The 25,666-nt window shown below is 41.4% G+C and overlaps 1 protein-coding gene across 3 annotated transcripts in view; it reads left to right on the top strand.

Moving 5' to 3' along the window:
• Window positions 1–25,666, top strand: part of KHDRBS2 (KH RNA binding domain containing, signal transduction associated 2) — a 789,727-nt gene that overhangs the window by 478,305 nt on the left and 285,756 nt on the right. For all 3 annotated transcript variants that reach the window (XR_002093266.2, XR_009463400.1, XM_006258261.4), the window contains exons 5-6: window positions 6,038–6,165; window positions 9,580–9,775. Coding sequence is in view for 1 of the 3 variants with exons in the window: in XM_006258261.4 (XP_006258323.1) it covers window positions 6,038–6,165; window positions 9,580–9,775 (324 nt within the window). In the remaining 2 variants the exon portion in view is untranslated. The remainder of the gene's footprint in view (window positions 1–6,037; window positions 6,166–9,579; window positions 9,776–25,666) is intronic.

Below are 25,666 nucleotides of genomic sequence, written 5' to 3'. Positions count from 1 at the left end.
CAGCACTGTATTGTCCTTTGCAGATATACACGTGCCTCAAATTGTGTCATACAAATACAAGAGCCATCAAACAACAGTGGCAGGACTTAAAGTCAAGACTTCACTGAACTCCTGCAGCTATCAAAGCTCAACAGCTTTGGAGCCTCAAAGCTGTTTTAACTTATACTGACAGCTTTTTTAGTAAATCATGGGTGAGAACAAGCACAGCCAATGCAGTGTAGTTCAATCTCTTTCTAGTCTCTACTTATGTGAGCTTAGTAGCAGAGAAGCACAGAACTGAGCCCTCAGTATATATACATAACTGTGTTTCTTTCTGTTGTCTGCAATCAGCTTTGGAAAAAAACTTTCTGCAGCTGAGAGAGCTTTTTAAATAGCTTAGTAGAGGCCAATGTTTTTTGGAAATGTGAGACTAGATATCTATTCTTGGTTCTGCAGGTGTTTAGTTTATTATGAAGAAGTGACAGCCTCTTCACATTCAGATCTGATTTTTTTTTATTGTACTGCCTTCATATCTTTAACCACTAGATTGCAAAGCCTCTCATGGAAACTATTTGAAACCTCTGTACTTAGGCCTGCTGTAAAAAGTAGGCTATTGATTTTGACTCACATTTGAAGCATTTTGAGTATAATAAAGAAAAATCCCTATGCAAACTATTATTTTAGTCTTGATTTTTTTTCGAGTGCAATGGCAAGGCACAGAAAAGTTACCAGCTTACTAGAAGATATTAATCAGAAGGTGTTTAGTTGTAGAATAACATAAGATTCGTTATAAATCATTTTTAATTGCAAGTTGAGCTAGACTGCATGTAATGTTTTGCTAAGTTAACTGCATTCTAAACATGATACCTTGTCAGGTACAAACCAAATTGGGCATATTTTTTCAGCCTGTGCGCTATTCCAGGGAGCACTTCAGTGGAGCATTGCACACTTGCCTCTTGCCTGCTACCCTCCAAAGATGTGATGTAGCCACTCACAGAGAAGTTGTGAGGGCACGGTAGTTAGAATGTCCAAAATAGAGAGCCACTTGCTTGCACTCAAGACCATACAGGGGGCATCTATATTCCATTATTAAAGTATGATACATGGAGCATTCATGCCATATCTTTGGTGCTCAATTGCTTGGTTCAGCGGTGGTGTGAATAAATCTTAAAAGTCCAAGCCAGCCAACTGCTGCAACACTTACTCTGGTAGTAAAATTTTCTTTTTTTTTAAAAAAAAAAAAAAAAAAAAGAAAGTACAAAAAAATTTGGGTTGGTGTTTTTGGTATGAGCTTGAATTTGTTCCTATTTAACTCAAATTAGTTCACCTAATGTTAGCTGTGAGGTGGTATTAAGTAAGAAATGATTGTGATAATAGCGAATTTTGTTATGCTCTCTTTAAGTGAATGCTAAAGTCAGGGGTCAAATATTTCAAAACTTTCTGATGAAAATGGGTAGCTTAAGTCATATATAGGCATGTAAATGAGGGGCTTGATTTAAAGAAATACTGGGCACTGCTGACTGTATTGGAAACTGTAAATACTAAGCACTTCTGAAAGTCAAGGCCACTGTCTAAAAGCTTAAGCCTGGATTCAGAGGGTTTACCTTTAGGCCTTTTAATTCGCAAATGTTGGCTATCATTTCTAACTTAAAGCATAATGCACAGAAAATCCATTTCTATAAAACAGGGTTTTAAAAACATAAACAACATGGATTTGAAAGCAAAAGCTATAAGTGAAATATTATCAAAGACTCAGTTTCCTAATTAGTGAAAAACAGATCATAAAGAACAATTACGTATGAGTCTATTTTAATAAGGGCAAGCTTTTTTGAAATACTCAATATAGAGTATGTAACTACATCATTATTCTTTGTTCAGTACAGGTATGTCTTGCAACATCTTCTGTTAACTCTTGGGATTGGGTATATCTGAAGCATCAGCAGCATAATTTTGCCTCAAATGCTGGGCTCTGAACTCAGCTACAATTAAATATTCAGCAGGATACTCCATCTCTTGCTAGACTCATGTAGTAGTTATGAAAGATTAATTCAGTGTTACATTCCTGTTTAATGAAGGAGTTGAAGGTAAGCATTGCCATTGAAAATTCCAGACTTCAGGTTTAGAAGATTACAATTTTATTATGCTTTGTAAAGGGCATGTGTGATAAGTGAGTTGTGTAGACTTTATAATATTTAAAATGAAATCTCTGTCTTTCTGGATATCCTTCCCTAAATTGTTGCTATACACATATATTCATATAAGTATGTCTATTGCCATTGTAACAGTATGTTCCATCCTTATTGTGTCTGGGCAAGCAATATAAATAACATATTGATCAGTCAACGGTATTGAGCCACAAAAGGATATAAGTTTTTACATATGTTAGGCGTCACAACTGTCCTTTACCTGGTTCTCCTTAATGGGGGAAATTCAAATACAAATATTCAGTGGTGGTCAGATGTAAATGAGGAATAGCTGCAAAATAACACTAATTTGCATAAGGAACTTTTCTTCTAAGCAATGATTTATAATAGACCTTCCTTGAGGAACAGATATTTAGGCAGTAGCCCAAAATACTCCAGCCTCTGTTCTTCATTACATGTTTACATTTTTCCTTCCCAAACCTCCTTATCTCTTATATAACATGAATTAATATTTGTGCTTGGGATCCCTCAGCATTATTCTAGAAACTCAGTTGTCCAGGTTGTTGTCCTGGAATTAATTGTTCATACTATGAATGTTAAACAAACATGGTGCTTCTTTGGTTGTGTCTGTAAATCTTACTTATTTAGTGCAACTTGTAGTTGTCCTACCATGCTTTACTGCTTTACACGGCAGGCTGATCCATGAGGATATCTTTCCTTAACACTACTAAAAGCATAATCAAGGAAGAGAGAAATAGTTAGCTGTGTTAGCCTGAAGTCAGGCAGGGGCCAGGGTAGACGTGCACCTTATAGGGCATGTCCACATGTGTTTTTACACGTGCCTAAATTTAATGTGCCTTTGGTTAAGGCACAATAATGTGATCAAGGCGCATTAGGTGATTAATGCACGTTAAGCCACATTTAATTTGGGCATGAATAGCTAAGTCTCATTAGTGCACATGCAGATGCACTAATGCGTCTTAACATGGTGTGTATGCATTGATGCACACACTGCTAATGCACATTAGCATGTCCACATGTGAACTAATGTGACTTAGGTATTTGCAGGTATCCAATTTAGGCTCACATAGCTTTAAATCACCATTTTACATGTATAGACATGTGCCCTTCATGCGTCTTATATATGGTGATTTCTGGCTAAGCCCGCTTAAAAGAGGCACGTGTAGATGCGCCCATAGACTAACTAAGTCAGAGATGTATAGCATAAATTTTCATAAACTTAAACTTACTTCAGCAGATGCTGTGAAAGGACATGCAGAGAGCCATGTATAAAATGGAGAGTGTGATTAGAATACAAAAGGGAGGAAGGAAAGGAAGGGAAGGACATGAAATGGGAAGGAAAGCAATATGGAAAAAAGGAAACAGCAATAAACCCATAGAGACATTTGGGTTATAAAAGCTAATTCAGGTAATGGGATAATCCATAGTTCCTGTTTAAACTATACTTAACACAATCCAGTCTGTGGATAAATTCTTGTTCTGCGATTTTCAGTTCAAGTTAGTTTTCGAAGTTTTTCTAAGAACAGCTACACTGAGGTCAGTGATGGAATATCCAAAGAGGTTAAAGTATTCTGCCACAGGCTTTTATGTCCTTTCAGTACTGATGTCATATCAGTACTTATTCATTCTTGCATGTAGGGATCATTCCATCAGGCCAGCATAGATAACAGAGGGCCACTGTAAGCAGATGATTGCATATATGATGCTGGTAGGGTTACAGATAAAATAAATCATAGGTAACAAATATGTGTTATTTGGTCCAGTGATATGGTTTGTGTTGATGATGGGGTACAGGTGGCATCTGGGTCTATTGCAAGGCCTGGTGCCTTGGTGAGAAGGGGAGTTAGGTAGCCTGTTGCTAAAGTGACACAGTTTGAGGTTGAAGGACTGTCTGTGAGCCAGGACAGGTTTGCCCCCATTGCTACCTTCAGATGGTTGCCATTTTCTAGGAGGATAAGAGGTCTTGAATGATGTGTCCAAAAGTGTTCAAGCTGGGGACCATAGGTGACAAGCAGAAGGATTCTGTTTCTCTTGTCCTGGGGTTGAAATTGTATCATGTCGGAATAAGGTCTGAGTGCATCTCTGTAGATTTAAGTAACAATAGTTTTGGGATTGTATTGTAACTGTAGTAATCCCTGTTCCAGATCCATAAGGTTGCATCCCAGCCAATGGAATCAGAGCATGTATTGTTGTAATGTATTTTGGGCTTGGTATGACATGCCAGGCATTATTTTGTATAGGGTAGTTTATTGTGGATTAAGTTTATGCTACCAGTGTGGCGATTATTTTAACGTTATTATGTTTTCTCTTTCTAACCTGAAATTCCATTAGTAGTTTTTATTATAACCCATTTCAGTAAAAATTTAAAACTAGATTGTAACCACTGCACTTCCATATAAAGAAGTAAAAATCCTCTTTATGCCTTTAGACAACCTAGGATCCAATTTCTCAAGAATACGGTTATCAGCTGACTGTCTTCTTCCCTGAAAGATATTTTGAAAGAATGTGGTAAAGCACATAGAATAAGCCAAGTCCTCCTTAGTCCATTCCTTTCACATGCTGGCTAGTGGAACTCATCCAGTAAAGGGAGAAATAATTGTGTATAAAGCAACAATGAGGTTTTTCTTTCTTTTTAATTTAGCAAAAAGAAGTGTCACTTTAATATGTCCTGGTCATTCAAGCATCTGAATGCTGGTAGTTACCACTGCATTTTCCACTGCAGATCCTTCTATGTCAGTCAATATGATTATTCTTCAGATTAGTTGTTTCTTGAAGGATGGAAAAAATGAAGAGCTGAAATTCAATAATCTTGTCTGTTTTGGAACAGTAATTAATTGTCCCACAGTTCTACTGTCAGAAAGCCAGCAATTGCATTAGACTCTTATTGCCATTACCAGCAGATAGAAGAGCTAACTACTTAAGCAAGGGGCTAGTGATACGGGATGCTGACTAAGATTAAGGAACTAAATACTGTAGAGCAATGTATTTCCCCTATAATATAAAATGGCTGTGATAGGTGTACTATATAATGTTTTATCAGTAAAATATGGAATTCATTTGATGTCCTGCTTGAAGTTGATACTCTAAGATCAGAATTAAAAGAACCTTTCTTTTGTCACTTAACAGAGACACCTGTTTACCGCTTACTCATAACATTTCAGAGCTCTGGAGATAGCTCATTTTACCCTTTTTGATCAGCTGGTATTTAGAGTATCATAAAATCCATAAACAATTCATATTGACAGTGGAGGGAGGAGGGGGGCACAACTCTGCACCACCGTGCCTACTGCTGCTCGGCCCTGGCTCAAGCTGGGCTGCAGCCCTATGCCCTGCAGTTAGTACAGAAATCTGGGATGGCACGTGCCCCCTGTGCCCCACCATGCATCACCTATGATGAAGTCCATATTCAATAGGGTGAAAAAATCTTGTAGATATGTATGGAAGTGACAGCCCAACTTAATGCAGTATATCCACTTGCATATATCATAATTACATTATCCATTCAAGATTACCCTGTTTAAATTGCTAGCATTCCCTGTGCCAGGAGATAGTGTCAAATAGACTGTGTTTGGCATAGATAACATATAAACACCCTTTTGCTCCATGTTTGCCTCGAGACAAAATAATTCCCAAGTGACACATTTGAAAACCATAACTATTATTTGCATGTAAGTAACTTTATGAATACTTTAAATCCACGCACAATTTCATGTATTTTCACTTGGGTTTATCTGTTCACATACCTCTTACCACTTGAACACAAGCATTTGCTTTCCAGCAGAGAGACAAATGACATGCATGAGCAAAGGTGCATTTGACCAAGTAGGAGTGGTTTGACAACAATGTCAATCTTGACACTGAAGCCTTAGTTAGTTCCACGATCTGCCTTTCAGGACTACAATGATGAAATTCGTCAGGAACAATTGAGAGAACTGTCATATTTGAATGGTTCTGAAGATTCGGCACGTGGACGGGGAATTCGAGGAAGAGGAATCCGTGTAGCACCTACAGCTTCTTCAAGGTATGTTATTTTGTACTTTTATTCATGCTAAAGAAGCACAGCCCATGGTGAAACACCATGACCTTTAAAAACATGATTTATGAGACACTTAAGTAAATAATTGACTCATGGGTGTTGGATGCCAGAGGAGGAGCCCCCTCCCATGCTTTAGCCCAACAGCCTAGCGATTAGGGCACTCATCCAAGAAGTAGGCAATTCAAGTTTTAGGCCCCAATCATCCAGAGATGGTTTGAACTCATATCTCTGTTACTTTCCAGCACAGTTCTGTAACCACCAGGTCAAGATTAGGCGTTATCTAGCTCCTTCTCCAGTCTTCCTTTTGAAATTCACCCCTGGGCAACAAAGAGAGGGGGGTATGTGGGACCAAAAGGAAGCGGGCAGTTAGAGGATATGTGGTTCAGGTGGCTCCTGTTCTGAGAGGGAGAGGACATGGGTGCTAGCCTAGATATTTGTTCCCAATGGAGCAGAAATTTCTCCACTTCGCTCAATCCATTTTATCCAAGCACTATAAAATGTAAGTTACAGAGGCTTTACTTCAATACAAGGCAGACCCTTATCCAGGGTCTGAATAAGGCCTGACCTGTGGCCTGGTGGTTTCAGTGAAGTTGGGAAATTACAGGGCTTCTATATATGTACAGGGAGGCTGCTCTGATAAGCTGTAATTCCAGCACATCAGAGCAGCCTCAATTAATTGAGTCTGCAGGAGCATGGAAATTACCATGTGTATCAACATCACGTGTATCAGCATCCTGTTTGACAAGCTTTAGTTCAAAGCACCCTGCCACCATTTTTCAGCACTGAGACACTGATACACGTGGTGCTCCAGGCACTTTTAATTAATGCAGCTCTCAGAGCTCCGCTAATTAAAGACCCCCTCCCTCAGCCTTCCAGAGCATGTCTATAAACACCAACAGATTCAAACTCCTTCTGGGTGAGGTGGGATATAAACTCAGTCTCCTGCTTCTTGGGTAAGTGCCTTAACCTCTAGGCCATTGAGCTAGAACATGGGAGGACCCTCCTCATTTTTGCTGGGCTACAGTTTTGGGACTCAAACTCAGGTATATGCATTTGGTATGCTGTATGAATTCTTATGCATCCATGTTACACATGGAATAGTTTTGCAAACTGTGTGTAAGTACCAAGAACAGCATTTGCATAGCCGTGTAAATATTGTTTAAGTGAAATAGAATTCTGCCCTGCTTCCCACTTTTCAGTAGGAGCACTTCATTTGTAGTGGAGGTTCGACACCATTATCAATGTTAAAATGTGGCTTGATAAAAGAAATGCATTTATGCCACAGTCAAACTGAATTCCATACTGGATAATATTATTTGACAAAAAGCATTTTATTTGTTCTCTATGTTATCTGTTCAAGTTGAACTATCAGGTCAACTTTATGTTGACATCAACTAACCTTTGTAGTCTGCCAATTGGCTCATAGAACTTTTTTCTTCATGCAATACTTCTTTCTTCATGATATTGTCACTGTAATTATACATACCATCTTAACTTACCTCCTTCCTTAGAACACATCCCGCTGTGATGCCTCTGAGAAACAAGACAATTGTTTTACCCAGGTGGACCACTAGAATTACACAGAGTTCATCAACTCCCAAGAAATCAGTCTTTAATTAAAATATATACATACATACATACATAAAATCCTTTACTTTATTGTGCTGTGGCTTAGTCTTCAACAGTCACTTAATCTGACCTGTGTCGACAATTCTCTTTTTGGCCCTAATGTCCCTATCTCATCTTGTTGCTATCTCTTCAGTTGTCTAGGAAAGGGATCACATTTATATTATTGTATTGTAAGACTAATGCACTCTTGTGTGCTGTAAAATAATAAATCATAATATTGACTCCTCAGCATTTGTTAGCCTCTAGATGCTAGCAGCTTGGGCACTACACCATTAGAAGAGATCTCTTCCTGACCTCCTCTGTTATTTCTTGCCTGTGCTGTGTTATTTTAATGTAACATCACCATTTTAGTAGTTCTGGTGTTGTACTATTGTTTTGGCAAAGGCAGAGTAGAGGATATGAGGTTTCAGTTCTTTAAAGAATTAAAAAAAAAGGTTTTAAGATTAAAATCTGTCCTTTCCCTTGTTTTGAAATCCATATGTAGCCTAATGAAAGATATTGTCTTACTTTAAATATAGATTTTAAGAATCACTATTCTGTCAAGGAATATTTAAAAAAAAATTTTTTTTTGTAGGACCTACAAAAACGCTCGTGTTCCAGTCACAGTAAAAGAACAATAATCTAACTGCTGGACCCTCCTCACAGGGCTTATAATCATAATTGATTCTGTTTAATCACAAGCACGAAGGTAAACAGAGCAGAACCATATTGGCTTTTACTTTACAAAATACAAAAAAGAAAGAAATCAATGTCTGATAAGCAAAAAAGAGGCAAAATCAAAGAGTGCAAGAATATTTTCAGCCTAAAACACTATTAAAAACAAATGAGTTAAAAATATTCTTAACAATACAAAAGCAGCATATTTGAAATGTAATATAGTAGGTCCTCAACTAGATTAAATTAGTGCAGCTCTATTAACTTCAGTGAATCTCTGCTGAAGTGCACCACCTAAGGATTTGCCCTGTGACTTCCTTTAACAAATTTATATCCTACAAAAGAGAGTTTTCAGTGGCTATGCTCTGCCAAAGAAGGCTCAAATATGAGTAATGCCTCCCATGCTCAGAGAAGTACCCTGAGAGCTAGTAATCAACTGCTTCTTTGACTAACAGATTCCTCTGCTTCCTTCTTGCTAGCTAGCATAACTCAGTGGATGCAATGTTGGGGGTTCAACCCTACTTCCATTCTTTTATCTCTCTGTGTATAATGTACCTGGAAAAAGGCTAGAAATAAAACCCTGCTTTCCCCTTACCTTCTGCAACTGCAAAGTAAGGAAACTGATAAGAGGAAAAATGTCTTACTCTATTTTATATCATTTCATTTCCTTCCAGGGCTTGGCCAAAATTTCTGTCTCCTGAATTCCCCAGCAGCAAAATGAACATAACAATAACCCACTACTACAAAGAGCTTTGCAACTGAGAGGTGGAGGTCTTTATTCTCCCCTCATGTTAGCTGAGCATCAGTGTTACTCCACTAAATTAAAGGAAATTACTCTCATTTGCACTGGTGGATGCAGGAAAGGAATCAGGTGCAAGAGGGTTGCTAGACATATATGCAAAGTATTTGTATTTGTAGTAATACTGTCACCCTCTTCTAAGCCATTGTCAGACATGTTCCAAGAGTTTCTGATTAGGTAATTATCAGCTGCTGCTAAAAACCTGGAATTATATGATGTTTACAACAGTAGTAAGAGAATAAGCTCCTTCAGACAGGTTTTTGTCTTTAACTCAAGTGTGTATCAATGAATTAATTTCACTTCCATGTTTCTGTTAGGGGACGTGGAGGTGCAATTCCTCCTCCCCCACCTGGACGAGGTGCCCAAGCACCTAGAGGGACACCAGTGACACGTGGAGCACTACCTGTGCCTCCTGTAGCCAGGGGTGTTCCTACCCCTCGAGCAAGGGGAGCTCCAGCTGTGCCAGGCTACAGACCACCCCCTCCTCCAGCACATGAGGCCTATGAAGAATATGTAAGTAATCGTATGTGTTAGTAATAGATATGAGCAAAGTTTTGGCTAGCTTGAGATGCTTTCTAATTTAAGGGCTCTGGGCTAGTTACTATGCTACATGCCCCATATAGCTTTAAAAAACTCAAATTGTTGTCTGAGCCACATAGTGTCTGCAAAAGCATGATTTAAGCACTGAAATAATTTTATGGCCTCTTCTAATTTTACACACACTAGCTTTGGGTATGAGTAGAATATTTTGGCTGAAGCTGGGTGCCTCACAGAAGAACAATAATGTATTCCAAAGAGCATACCATGGGTAAAAAACATTAAGTGATTTTTAAGGATATATTATTATATAAGTGCATCTATTATAATGATTTTTTTGTTGTATAGTTCAAATCACTTATAGTTTACGTGTGTCTGTACTTGTATTCAAACCTTAAGCTCTCTGTCGCAGGGCACCCCGGTGCTTCTGCTCCTAGAGAGGAGAAACTGCCAGGAAGAAAGCCCTGGCAGAGCCAATTGAGCCCAGCTGCGGGTTGCCGGAGCAACTAAGGGGAGCCAGCTGCCTATAGGGGGCAGGGCCTGGCCCTTATAAAGGCCAGGGCTGAGGCCAGGCTGGCAGTTCTCTGCCAGCAGCCTGGGAGGCAGGAGCTCTGGGAGTGAGGATGTGGAAAGGAGCCTAGTAGCAAGTACCATTGTCATATGGAGCAATGTTGTTATGGCCATAGGGCTTCGGGTTTGAGTTACAGCCAGATGGCTTGAACTTGCATTTGTATTACAGCCTAGGGGCTTGTGGTTTTGCTTTGACATTGTGATATTACACCCAGAGGCTTGGGTGAGGCTGCAGGGGTTGGAGGAGGCCTCAATCATAGGGACCCCACAGAGTGTGGGGAGCCCTAGCGCAGGAGGGCGCATTGCTTTCATAAGAGGGCGCAGTGTCCTCATAGGGACCCCAAAGAGTGCGGGGTGCCCCAGTGCCAGTGAGGGTGCGGTCTAGTGCCAAGAGGGCGCACTATTTTCACAGCGTCAGTGAAGGCGCAGCTTGCATGCCAGTGCAGAAGCAACTGGCGGCGAGGAGCACGGCCAGTGGGTCGCGGGTGCAACCAGTAGGTTGCAAACGGGGGGACATAGACCCCAGATCGCGTGCGGGGTACATAGACCCCAGCCCCAGAGCGAGGGGCGATTTCATTGAGCAGCCCCGTGGGGGCACGGCGAACCCCAAAGAGGGGGAGCGCCACATCGTATTATTGAGCAGCCCCGTGAGGGCACGGTGAGCCCCGAAGAGGGGGAGCGCCACATTAGGGAGCCCAGGACGGGCACAGCTGATGCCGGCAAGGGCGTCACTTGCGGGGTGCATAGACCCCAGCCCCAAGGAGGGGCGATGCTGGGGAGCTCTAGAGCAGGGCCATATCGAGGAGCCCGAGATGGGCATAGCGAGCCCGGCTGCAGGCTAGTGCAGCAACACCCCTCAGACCGAGGCAGGGCGCTGTGGTTGCCCCGAGAAGACTGGGAGTAGCAGCGCGGTGAGCCGGGGTCAGAGAGGGTATCAGTGCAGTTGGCCAAGGAAGGGCTGGGGCCCGCTAGGGAGTCCCTAAGCGGGACCACACCGTCAGGGGAGGCCCAGAGTGGGCTAGATGAGAGTCCCAGTAAGAGGCTGGGTACTAGAGGAAGCCCAGAGTGGGCTACACTATAGAGGAGGCCCGGGAAGCGGGCGTGCAGACCTAACAATATCCATTACATCTGCGAGGCTTGGGGCGTGGTATTAGGGGCTGGTAGGAGCCACGCATAGCCCATAAGGCTAGGGTGTCCGAGGAACACCCACTGTATTGGGAGACCCCCCAGGGGTCCTGGAACACACGGGGACAGAGGTCCCGAGTAGCCGTGCCCAGGGAAGACACAAGGCAGCCTCCCAATCATATGTTCCAACAAAACGTGGCAGGCGAGAATTAGAGGGTGCCTTGGGCCGGCCTGACACAGAGCGAGGGACCTCGAGGAGATCACGGCCCTCCGAGAGGACCCCGCCGTGACACTCTCATGGGTACAAATAGGACAAACAGAAATGAAAGAAAACTGAGATGTTATACATATTTAACAAGGAGGAATATTAACTGTCACCTTTTCTTACAAGGTATTAACAATAATTGTGTTGTAAACATTAAAGCTTCCAAATGATCTGTGTTAATGTTCCCTCTTGGAACTGTCACCATAACAACGGACATTTAAATAGTGGAGAAAGTATTATCAATTACAATATCTGACCTTTTCAACTATGGTAACTAAAAATATTTGACGAACATTCCTTCCCCTCCACTAATTTTGATTTAAAACTCTGTCGTGACCCAAAGGTCTGATTTTTTTTTTTTTGTGTGCTTCGGCACTAAGAATTATCCCCGTGGGTTTGCAGCTTCATTGCACGGAGGAGTTCTGCTGTGCAGAGAACCCGCGTGCAAAGGAGTGTTCCCGCCACTTTGCAGCTGTCTTTGCAGGGTGCATTTCCCTTTGCAACACAGAAATGCATGGTGCAAAGAGTTCCTGCTTGTCGTATGCAAATTTGTGCCCCGCAATTGGCTAGTGCTAAATTATTCACACATGGCAGCTAGCGATTGGCCTGCTAGCCGTATAAGAGGCTTGAGCAGTTTCTGCCCAAGCCGAAGAGGGCTCTGCATCCATCTCGTGGGGACTCTGGGTGTACGCGGCAGGGTAATAGAAACCCTGTGTGTTGCTCAGGGGAGTTTGGCGGCCTGATCCACCGCCCACCTCTTCCTGTCTTTGAACGGAGCCTACTATAAGACGTACCGACGAGTTTTATGCGTGCTTGTCCTGGACATCCGGAGTTCTGTCTGCGTGGAGCCTAGCAAACTCCACGTGATTGTTCGTGTTTTGTCTGCGTGGAGCCTAGCAAACTCCACGTGTGTTCGTGTTTTCTGTTGTAACCGCAACTCAAGCAAGTTCTCAGCCTGCACCACGGCCATCTCGGTGTAAGTAAACAATCTTAAAATCAACCGTTAAGTGTCTGTGCCTAATTCTAGCTCGGCGACCTCCCTCTCCGACCCGGCCTGCCCGGGCTGCCGGCCACAGCCCGCGTGCAGAGCGACGAAAAGGGCCCGGGGCCTTTTTCAATATCTTGCCTATCTACATTTACAGATGCCTGATTTAGAGCCTTTTCTAGCAAGATGAAACCTAGTTGTTCTTGAACTAACCTCAAATACATAAAAAGGAAAATAAACTAGTCCGTATTGTGTCCATCAGATGTTTATATTTTTCTACTATTTACCCAAAAGCTCTTTTTTGTCAAAAATCTTTGCCATATATGGTAATTAAAGAGAAAAAGAAGCTTTCTTTTCTACATTCTAGCTATGCTTTGTCTTAGTATACTAAAGGAAATTCCTGTTGGTGGGAAAGTACTGCCTTTGAGGTCAAAGCAAAAATGGTTGTTTCCCACTGCAGTGTGCGTACATGTGTATGTACACTTCTGCCCAGGGGAGGGCAAGGGGTGTGGTAATTAAAGAAATCGCAAGGTAGGTTCCTTATTATTTGTAATACATAAGAGGTTTGTTGCAGTTATAATACAATTGTTGTATAATTGCAAATGGAAAAAAGAATTATGGAAAACTAATATTAGGACGTATAAGAGAAAGCTGAGTCATTCAAAGTATGTGATACTTGGAAAACATTTATCCAAATCTAAAACATCATGAAGTTCCTAAAACTTCAAAAGCCAGCCAACTGTAGATAAGTAATGCTTATTTTATTTTCTATCTGATTAATCTTAAAAAATATGTATTGAATTATTGTCCGGGGATTTCTTCCTGCTTTGATGTTGTATTTTGAAGGTCAGCTTCCACATCTAACTTTAAGTAATTAATTCCTACCTTGCCTATTTCACAGCAGTGTGAGGCATTGCTATGTCTAGTCTTTTATGGGCCAAGTGCAAACTCTTAGTGATGGTGGGTTTTAAGTCTTGCATCCAGAATCTACAACGCAACAGCTAGAAGTATTTTGACTTCTCACTGGCTTTTGTTCGAAAGTTGGCATACAAAAACCAGTGGTACCTTGAAGAGACTGAAGGTATTATAAATATAACCCCTCTTGGTTTCAAGAATGCCAGCAGTGAGATTGTTTAATCCCGTGCAGACTTCCAGGTAGAAGTTCAGGTATGCAAGTCAAATATATATCTGTGTTTTTAAATAAAGCATTAGGAACAAAGACTCTACTTTTTAAATGAAACAATCTACATGTTTTTAGTCTAAATTTACCTCCCACATATGCTGTAGCATTATATATGACTGGAATGAATTAAGGAATTTTATATATAGACCATCAATTAATGACTTATCTATGATTGCTGCTGCCCATAATTGAACCTAGAACTAAGAGAATAATTCACAATTGTTATTTTATCCAACAAATTTAGCTACATTTTCTGCTAATGGGCTATCCACAAGCATCTTACAATTTCCATTTGTATTGTTGAATTTTTTTGCAAAACAAGTTTTGCCCGACCCATTGTTTCCAAGCATTCCATTCATTTTATCTGAATAGTCATGTGCATGACTGTCCAAGTAATGTCAGTTATTGTGACTTGGTATTTCAGATTTCATACTGGAAACTCTGTTGTTTTAATGTTCAGGTGGAAAGCAAACCTTGAGAGAGAGAAGATCGTAATTCAAGCACATTCATTGAAAATTTGAACAAGTATTTGCTGGCCATTTAAAAATTATGTGCTCAAATCTAGTCCCATATTCACTCAAATCTAAGGCATGTTTTTTTTTACCCCCTTGATCAGCATGGGGGGTGGGGATCCCCTTGTCTTAGATTCATATACAAAAGGGAGGGGAAGGTAGGTGGCTGCTGTGACTGTTACCCTGGCCTTTAGGCTGGGTCAGGGGCAGAATCAGAACCACAGCAGCCTCCTGCCCTCCCCACATCTGCTTGCCATCTACAGCTTCTGCACCCCCTGCTTCACCCCCTTCCCTTCCCTTAGGGCCAGGCACAGCTCAGCATAGAGCACATTGAATTCAGTCTCCTACCCAGCCAATCAGCAGCACTGATGTTGCTGTGTGGTTCAGCCAGGGCTCCATTTTCATGTGCTGTGCTCCAGGGAGAAAATAATCTCTGAGCAGCATCTGATAGTAAGCAAAAGTGTGTAGTGGAGGGGAAAGAAGCAGCGACTAGGATTTGGGGGAAGGAGACATAGACTTGGAAAGCAGTGGAGGAAGAGGCAGAGACTGCGGAGTGTGGGCGGGAGAAGCAAAAATTGTGGAGAGTTGAGGGAAGAGGCAGAGGTTATGGGGAGCTGGGACAGTGATTGTAGGGAGGTAGGGGTTGGGGGTGCAGGTGGCTGGGGAGGCAGGAGGACTTCAGGGAGAAAAAGTGCAGGTGGTGAAACCAAAGGGGCTCCCTGACTCCCCTCCCCCAGCCAGACAACACCCCCAGCCACGTCTTTCCCTGAATTCAAGACGATCCTCCAATAATTAGATTCTATACCTGCATTATAACAGATTTATAATTTTTCCATATAGGAGAAACTAAGTACTGGGGAGTTGTCCTAAATTCAGGGCCATCTTACATTTGAGTAAATAAGATATAATTATTGTTGAATCTACTTGCTAAATACTACATAAAACATTCGAACGTAAGCTTTTTTTTTTTTTTTTTAGTAAAATCATCCAAAATATTTAAAATGTTTTGAGGTTCCCTGCTGATCTTTTTGTGCTTCTAGCAAAGACTTACTAGTGCTTAAGAGCTTTACAGTACTTGGGCTGGAATCATGATGGCATTATTGGAGTATGAACTACTGTGATGGCAATAATAGAACATGAATAACTTTACCTGACTGTCTCTGTCAAATATATGGTAGTTATTGGGAGATAAAGGAACAGTTTTTCTGGACAGCTCCTGAAGACATGGTTATTAAAAAATAGGGATTAGGGAAAGTAGGGAAAGGATAGGGATGGTGTTCAACACTGAGAATTAAAAGCATTACTTTTTGGTCATCTCAGCACAAAATGCTAACTGCGCAGTAACCAAAAAGTACTGTGCAGTAGCATGTCACAGTACAAACAGTGCTAATATGCTACTGCACAGTATTATTAAGATACTGTGCAGTAACAACACTAGAAAGGTGTTTGCAAGGGGTACTGAGCAGTAACCCTGGTTACTGTGCATTTATTTAGTGCTTGATTATACAAATACTAAATAAATGTGCAGTAACCACTGTGCAGTGGAATCCCATATAGAAGTGCCCTCTGTGTACAATGTAGTAAATTAGGTATAGGAGTTAAATATTGAATTATGTAGTAATAGTTGTCTGCCTAAAATCTACTGCCCAGAATACCGTTTTAGCTGCTAAAACAATATAGTAAAAGTTTATTATAAGAATTACAGCCTTCTGAAGATTGTCTAGTCTAATATTTTTTTTAAAACAAAAAACCCACAAAGTGTGGCTCCCCACTAAATGCATTATGAATCAGGCTCATAATTTTTTTTCCCACAAATTCAGTACATGAATTGATTTCAATTCTCATTTAATACTTCTTTCCACGTCTAGTAACTATATAGTATACAAGAAACTGAAAATTGGCAGCCCTGGCTCATTTATGAAACCTTTAGGGGATATTGATTTACCACTGAATTGTATAGTTCTTTTATTGTTACTGGAAGGATGCTGAAAAGCATGAATTAGATGATAGGGAGGGTTGGGATGCCAGTCATCTGAAAGCTAATGAAAAGACATTTCCTTGAATTTTGTCAAAATGAGTTTTGTGAACTGGGATAAAACTACATGGTATTGAGCAGAATATTTTCATATATTAAGACCAGTGTTGAGTTGCATTTTAACTGCATCCTTTAAACTCAAATTTATACAAGAGCAACATCAGTTACCAGATTCTCGGACAGAGAAAAAGCCCAGTCTGCATTTCTTACAATATTCCTCTGTTACTGTGATCCAGTTAGAAGACAGTAAATAAAAGGGATGTCACAGATCATTTAAGTTGTTTAGCATCGCTTACTGACAAAGCCCATGAGATAAGGTTTCAGTTCTATTATTTTTTTCATTAACATTGTTCTGTTGTTGAACCATCACCTTTTATCATCTTCCAAAAATAAACTAGAAATATCAATATGCACTCTTTAGAAACCAAGATGATAATTTTGGAATCGCCACATAAGAGAATCAAAACTTTTCCAGGATGAGTTGTCCTTTGCATTTTGGCAAGTTGCTAAAACACTTATAAAATGAAATTCATTCATTAGATCCTCATATGGTGACATAGCCACAGGTTAAGTGTGAATTCCTGAATAGATATTTCATAGGAAAGTACAGCCCCTAGAAGCAACACATCCCATCCTTCACTGTTCTTAATTGGTCTCAGCAACTTAATCCTTTGGATCAAGATGAAATATAGTTATGCAAGAGTTTCTGGCAAATATACAAGCTAAAATTATTCATTTTCTTTCAACCACAGTGGGCACATCTACACATGCATTTACTACAGCCTAGATTTACTGTGCAGTAAGCTACTGCACAGTGGGTGCATCTACATGTGCATTAGCAAGTACTAAATGACTGCACAGTATGCACCAGTACTGCACGGTCCCAGCAGTGCAAAGCTATTTTTAAACACTATGTTGCTGTAGTAATAAGTTATGGCAACATAGCTCCTTGCTACAGTGATGTAGCATCAGCATCACAGTCTGTGCCTGCCAATGCAGGGTCACTGTAGTGTCTCATGTAGATGTGCCCAGTAATGGGTTTTGGGTAGATACCTACACATGCAGGGATGAGGGAACAGATTTGCACCCAGTTCCCTGCAGCGCTCCAGTGGGCTCCTGCTACCACTGGGGGTGGAGCTCCAGGCTTCCTCTGGGTGCTAGCCCAGGAGCTTGCAGGGAGCACCAGACAGCTGTCTCCTGACCCCAGGGGGCTGCCTGCTGTTGGGGTGGAGACAATGTCCCCCTGCCCTGGTAGCAGGGAACTCCTGACCCTTGCTCCCCAATCAGGGGCACGAGGCTTGGAAAGAGCTTCAGGGTATGGGGCTAGTTAGCTGCCCCACCAGCAGATTGGGGCAGGGGGCTGGGACCTACCCCACCCCTGCAGTTCTTTCCAAGCCCTGTACCTCAATTACCTGATCAGGGCACAGGGCTGGGGCCTGACCCTGACCAGGACAGTTCCAGCCAGCCCTGGACTGCACGGGGAACTCTGCATGTGCAGCCTGGAGGTGGCAGAGGGCTACCTGAAACAGGACATTCCCCAGCCACCTCCAGGCTGCACTGCTTCCCTACATAGCCTGGGACTAGGTGGGAACTATCCTAGTCAGGGGCATGTCCCAGCCAGCTCCAGGGTGGGTGGTGAACTGTCTGCATGCAGGGAGCCCCCAGCCCCTGCTCCATGATCACAATTGTGATCATGGAGGGGGGGCTGGGAACCAGCTTCTAGCCTGTTCCTATCCCCAGCTCTGCAATTGCAGAGTAGGGCTGGGAACAAGCTCCAGCCCCTGCCAATGTTCCCTCTAAGGTGCAGTAATCTGTGAGTGCATCACTTAGGTCTGTGAGCACGCTGCTTCGGTCCTTTCCCATTAATAGCATAACAAACATATGACCACTTGAATAGTAATTGAGTTCTGCTCAAGCACTCTTATGTATTGTTTGAATAAGCCTGCTGGGGCTCTGCAATGCGTCTCAAGGACAGCAGCAAGGTATTATGTTCATGGGGTGTTATACATTCATGAACAGATTTAAGAATTAAAGTTGTCAGTTGTCACAAACAGCTAGAAGGTTAGGGTCTGATTCCCTTCACACAAAATCAGATACCAGCATAACCTCAGTATTTGGGGGTGTATTGACGAAGAAACTCCTATAGGTACTTGCATATTAAATTAAATAGCTTTACCCAAATAAAGAAAATAAGGAAAGTAGTAATAGAGTTCTGTGCACCACTGGAAGTCATGTGTACTGCTTACATGCAATGGTTTCCTTCTGTGGTGTTTATATTTTCTTTTCATCTATTCCTTTGCAAATCAGCAGTGACAATTTAAAAATAGAAACTTATAGTGGTGTAAAACTTTTATGAGGGAAATCACATGCAGGGCCAACCCACAACCTTTGGGGACCCCCTGCAGGATGTAGTTCTGGGGCCCCCTGAACCCTACCTGGGGCTGGGGCCGGGGCTGGGGCCAGGCAGGAGTGGAGCTGAGAACTCCTCCCCTGCTTGGCCGGTAACTAAGTGAATGTGCCAGCACACTGGATGCCGCAGAAGGGGTAGCAGCCAGAATTTCCAGCCTCAACAAGGTAAAGAAACCAGATAGAGTAGTTCCCTGGCACCACGAGCAGGCATTCTGCCCCAGCCCCCGGTCCCAACCCCGCCTTGCCTCAGGTAGGAGCTGCTGCCTGAGGAATAAGGAGGTTACCTACAGTAAGTGTCCCACGCCGGCTCCAGTGCCTCTCCCGTGCTGTGTGCCCAGCTCCTCTCCAGGTGGTTGTGCAGCATTAAAAAGTTAGTGCGTAGCAAGATTTTAAATCTTGGAGGGAACCTTACTGGGAAGGTGCACACCTTGGAGGGAAACTTGGCCCCTATTATGTTGTTGGCTATAAATGTCCAACTCGGGATCCTTAAAATTCTGGTTTATTAGGTGGATTGAAACACTGTAATGAATTTAAATCATAAACCTTGGGGGCTGGTCCACACACGCACACGCACGCACGCACGCACACGCACATGCACACACACAGTAGCGAGCTACAAGAGTCAGGTATACCTATCCCACAGGCGCTGGAGTCTGCTGTCGATGGCCAGTCGAGGCTTCTTTCAGCGTGGTGTTATCCTCCAGAAGGGTGTCACTGGCTGGTCCTTCTGGCTGGACAGGTTGGGTGCTGGTCAAGTTGGAAATCAAGAGGGCGCCGCTGAAGGTCACTTTTCACTGCTTTTTATCTGTCCTTGGCAGACTTTGGTGACTCCCCAGTTTTCAGGTTTGCCCAATCTAGGGGTCGTTGACCCTCGTGGGACTTACCCCTCGGTGGCTACTGGATGGCATCTGTCTGCCCCAGGGGTCGTCCGCATGTACGTGCAGGTTTGGGAATCCATTGATGAATTTTGAATAGGGCTCTGGAAGCGGTTGATCTGGAGATATTCAGCCCAAAATTTGGTCCCCAGCGTTGATTAACTCAGACCAGGGCTTCTAGCCCTTGAACAGTGAAGTTTAGAGAATTCCCGGTTGCTACATTGTCTCCTATTGATTTCTTCCGTTGGTTGATCTGCAATTTTCCTAGGTGTTAATTGCCGCCTGCTACTGTGTTACATATTCAATCACTGATTCACTCGCTCTTTCAGGGACCCGCCTGATACAGGGAAACAGCAGTTTGATTCCTGCCCTTGTTAACATTGTTACAATGTATAACTTACTTCTGAAACTAAACACATTTAGTTAAAAGGTGAGGAGTATAAAATATAAGTTACAAGAGTAATGCCATGGCACACAAATAGATAAAAATACCAAAATAGTAGGGGAGATACAAAATACACACATACAAATGTTAAAACACAATTCCTTATCTTATACTGAAAGAAAGAGGAAGTAAGAAAAGGTAGAAGAAGAGAAACATATCCAAAGAGGGGAGAGCAAATGCAGGCAAGAGGAAAAGGGGGCTTTCTGCTACACTGTGATCATGATTGAAGAACTCGGGTTGGAAACTCTCTGCCGCTGGGGGAGAGGGAACATTTTCCCCACCTGGGCTTGTGGGGTGGGGGCTGAGGAGCTTGTTCCAAGCCCAGCTCCTTGAGCATGGAGCTGGGGGGGAACAGGCTAGAGAACTTGTTCCCCCCCCCCAGCTCCATTCTCATGGAGCTGGCTGGGGAGCAAGCTCCCCAGCCCTGCTAGGAGGGAGCTCCCAGTGCCAGCTCCATGACTGTGGGGGTGCTGCTGGGAGATGCTTATCTCCCAGCCTGAGTCTTATCTCCCAGCCCAAGCCCCATGATCACAGGGCTTGGCCTGGGAGACCCTTATCTCCCAGGCTGAGTGCCATGGTCTGGGAGACCCTTATCTCCCAGCAGCAACTCCGTGACCACAGGGCCTCCACTTGGCGATGCTTATCTCCCAGACTGAGCTCCATGGTGCCAGTATTTGGGCAGGGAGACCCTTATCTCCCAGCAGCAGCTCCATGACCACAGGGCCATTGCTGAGAGATGCTTGTCTCCCAGCCTGAGCTCCACAGTTGGAGGCTTGGGCTGGGAGATACGCATCTTCCAGCAGCAGCCCCATGGTTGTGGAGCTGCTGCTAGGAGATAAGGGTCTCCCAGCCCCCTGCTTCACAGCTGTTATGGTGGAGTCGGGGCTGGGAAATCCTTATCTTTACAAGGATCTCCCAGCCCCCACGCCCCAATCACAATCTTGGAGCAGGGGGCTTAGAGCTCCCTGCTTCTAGGGCAGGGGGACATATAGTCTCCACTTGGGCTCCTGTGGCAAAGCCTGATCTGGCAGCAGGCAGTTTCTGGAGGAGGAAGCAATCTCCTGCCCCCTGGTGGATGGCTGACTGGGAGCAGATTTTGCTCCCGGTCAGCCATCTAAATAAGCACTATGGCAGCATTACTAATGTCAAGTAAATTTGCTACTTGCATTTTCAGGTAGCAAATTTATTCATTATTAGGGAGGTTTACTGCAAAGTAAGCACGTGCACATGCAGACCCACATGCTTTAACTATGCTAAGAAAATGTATCCTTCATTCAGGAGATCCTAGCTGATGTCCTTTAATTTTATGGTCTGTGATAGATCTGTGACTGAGATCTGGAATAAATCTAAAACTACTGCAACATGTCCTGCACAGATAATAATGTCATTTGAAATTTTCAGTTTCAAAGATCACTTGGCTCAGGACATCAGTACCCAATTTTGGCTGAAATGGAAACTTAATTCACTCTATCAAGTCTCTATAATATCAGATGTTGGAGCATCAGACTCCTGTTACAACACATTTGCTATAAGGCTGTTCCATTGCACCCCATGTTGAAAGCAAGATATTTTTAGATTGAACACCTACCTGAGTTTACACATATAGAATGGTGATTAGCCATATTAATCTGAAGTCAAGCAGAAGCTGTGGCATCTTAAAGACTAACTGGTTTGGAGAAGGATTCTACTACGCTGATCTGCACCACTAATGACGGTGCCTCTCTCAGACTAAAGAGTAATTTTAGATGAAAATATTCTTCCTTTTCCATTTGTTTCATGCACAGGCCTAGCTAAACATATCTCATTATTATCTTTTAGAGAGAATGAAGAACGCTGTTCAGAAAATCCTATAAGGAACCACACAGAATGAGATAGATTGTGCTTTAAATGTCATGCTGTTCTTCCCCTTCATTTCAAGCTATTTAAAATGAAAGCAAATGTCACATTCAACTGTTTACTCTAAGCTCAATGGTTATTTACATTTTTCAATAGTTTTCAAACCAACTGGAACAAGTATACTCATGTTTATTCAGTAGCAGCCTAGACAATGAAAATCCTAACAATAGGAGACACTTTGTCACATTTTAGCCTTTTTAAAGAGAATAACTAACATTCATACGTGACTATGATCCTCAAACTGTGCTTGTGTAGGTTTTGTCTAATATTTTAAACTGAAGGTGTTGGTACTTAAAAATGTTTGTATCTACTAACAGCTTAGAGTGGATAGAAACTGAGTTTGAAGAACTCCACCTTTGCCTTACCAAATAAGGATGTACCCCATCCAGTACCTCATCAGATGCTGTTAACAAAATTCTTGGTGCATGATCCTGACCAGTTCTAAAATAAATGTCAACATCTGAATTATTTTCAAGGGCAGTGGGATCAGGATAGTTCAGAAGTACTATATTCCCAAAACACTGGAAAGAATGAAAAAGGTTAGACGCTTCTAAGTTTATTTTATAAATGGTATATTCATATTTAGAAGGTTCAGAATGTTATTTTCATAGCTCATTTATTTCTCTTTCTCTTTTGGCTAAAAAAAATAGTGAAGAATGTACTGAGGCTAAAGGTTATCTGAATAAAGTTGAAATTATAGACGGGAATCTACATGGCTGAATAACATATTGATTAAATATGATTGATTAGCTATTATGCCCAAGGCACTTAGATAAAGAGCTAACCTATATTCAACTAACATCTGCTGTGATTTGAAAAATCAAATCGTATTTTTACCATAATAGCAATAAACAGGATGATGATTACATTATTGGGAAGACTCTGTTGGGCTTTGGAAGAATATTATGAATGATGGCTTCATGAAGGTATAGGAAGAGTAGAAAGAGAGCCCATATGTTATTCTCTCTCTCCCTTTTCTTTTTGTTGGTTACTTAGGCTTATGCATATACAAATGAGGAGAATTTGAACCCAGTCATATTAGATATGCTAATGAAAGAAAAAAACCCACAGAATTAAGGTTGTAACAAATCCACAAAACAGAAATTCGTAGTTCAGCAGTACACTCGGCCTCTAAGGAGCTGCAGTATTTCAGGTGTTATGTTGAACTCCGCAAAGTCCTAGTTTTTGGTCAATTTCTTATATATTTATTTCTGTATAATGATGCTGTACAGGGCTAAAACATGGGGTTATACATCAATTAATTGGAGTATGGGTATCAGAATCTTAAACATTGTAAATTTAGGTCATACTCTTAACAGGAAATTTCTTGGTCTGTTTCTATGAATTATTTGTGGCCCACAGGTTAAACTCTGATCGCAAACATGTATAATATTCTAACATCAGCATCCCTGTCACAAGAACACAGGAATGTTTAGAGAAGGAAAAGCCATACTATTTTCCTCTGCAATTTGCAAAATGAACCTTGTTTGCTTGAAATAGTAGATAGAAAGTTTCTAGTTCAAGGATTTTTTTTCCCTGCCAGATGGAGTTTAAAAGAAAATGCTGACACAGTTATGTAGTGGTGTTATGCATGATGCTAATACAGCTAAGGCTTAATAAATATTTATATTCATATATAGAGATCGAAATAAAGGGCAGCACTCAATAGAATATTTGGCCTTTGCTTGGCCCTTAAATGTATATGGCTGTATATGTATAGACCCTGTATAAAAGCATACATGTGGTAGATACACTGTAGATATACTGTGCATCTGTGTGATACAGTGTAATATTTGGTGAGCAAACACAATCCAGTGAACAGTTCAGGATCTTATGAATGCATATAGTTTTCTAATATATACTCGTTATCTCAGAACTGACCACTTAACAATTTGCTATATAATAATTAGCTTTTAAAAAAGAAGAAAACTATATTATTTTGCTGATGATAGAGTTCACTTTGCCTCTAGCCATGCTGCTGCTTTTCATGATGGAGGTATTTTGAAAGGCTTTGTTTTTCAAAATTTATCTGAACCTTTTCCAAATGAAGTTGAGGGCTAGACCCGATATAAGTTGCCCATAAGTCAGTGTTGCAGCATTTGTATTCCAAGCACCTAACCCCCAGAATGAAATGCAAAACCCAGGGTTCAGCATGTAGGTTCCATGTACAGATCAGAAGAATAAGCTAAATACACCCATATGCTGAGTCACCCATGGGAAACAAAGAGCAAGAGATCATGAACTGAAAACCTGCCCCATCTCCACAGTTCAGGTGAGTGAACCAGGGCTGTAAATAACACCTTCATATACCCAGGATGCAGAATCCTCCCTTGAAGGTGACTGCCGACAATGATTCTTTGGAAGACCTGATCACAGCGTGAATCATTCTTTCCTTGCGTTAAGCACAAAAAGAATGTACCCAATAAATTTAGTTGTTATTAGGCACTCTATCTCAATCATGGGTTTTGTAAGGTTGGAAAAATCACAGAAATAGCTCTTCTTGCAGCATTTTTTAATTTCTTATGTGTTTCTACCCTAAACACAGAGGCACCAAAAATGTTAAAATAAATAAAGGGACATTAAGGATAGTGAAACCCAGGAGACAGTTATGCATAGCAGAACCACATTAATTTGAAATAATGACAGAAGCTCAAGGCAGATTACTAATATTTGCAGGCTAATATGGAAACCCTGGCACTAGTGGCCAATTATGAAAGCCCAGGTCTTGTTTCAAGATATTAACAGAAGGTCTAGGAGGTGCTATGATATGAAGTTTAATATCAGCCCTACAAGCCAGCCATGAACCAAACAATTTTGTACGTGCAGTTCATTGAGGGTAAAATTTTGTACAAACATTGCTGATTACATACGTGCATGAAGTTCTTACTACATATAACTTGAGTATTACTTTCACTTTTGTGTTTATTTAGAAGTAAAGACTACTGCAGATTAACATACTCATATTAATATAACCCAGTTTGTAATTCAGGAAACATACTGTATTAAATGATAATACTTAAGTACTGTTTAAAATGGTATTGTAGGTATAATGATATTTAAGAGAATAGCCATTTAAAAAAAATTAAAATTGTTTCCATTTTCAGAATAACTTTATCACACATGAATCACGTTTTTAGTTTTGATTCCATTTATTTCTTGTTTTAATCAATAACTTCAGAAATGCTTTAATGAAGCAACAATAATACAATATGAAAATGTGTTTTAAAATGGAAGAAAAAGTATTACAGACAACTCCCAGGTAATTGTTTATTGAAGAAAAAGTGTTTCTAGATCTTCTAGCCAATTGTCTCTAAACATTAATGGAATGGTCACTCAAACTACGAGAAAGAGAAGGAAATACTTGGTAAAATAAAAATCCTGATAAGTAGAATGCATGTTCTACAGTCCCTTTGATCTGAGTAGATGCAATGTATTTGCAGCTGTAGGTCTCAATTCTAAAGCCTTAGTATATTTTCCTAGTTGTTTGTGTAAAGAACTCTTATTCCCCCTACTAAGTGTGGAAAAAAATATCTCTGTAGTACAAAGCAGGCCATAACATCTAATACT

The sequence above is a fragment of the Alligator mississippiensis genome, chromosome 1 (genome assembly GCF_030867095.1).
Source record: "Alligator mississippiensis isolate rAllMis1 chromosome 1, rAllMis1, whole genome shotgun sequence".
NCBI classification, from domain to species: domain Eukaryota; kingdom Metazoa; phylum Chordata; order Crocodylia; family Alligatoridae; genus Alligator; species Alligator mississippiensis.
Note: the sequence above shows the minus strand (reverse complement) of the source record. Positions and strands in the feature narration are given on the sequence as shown.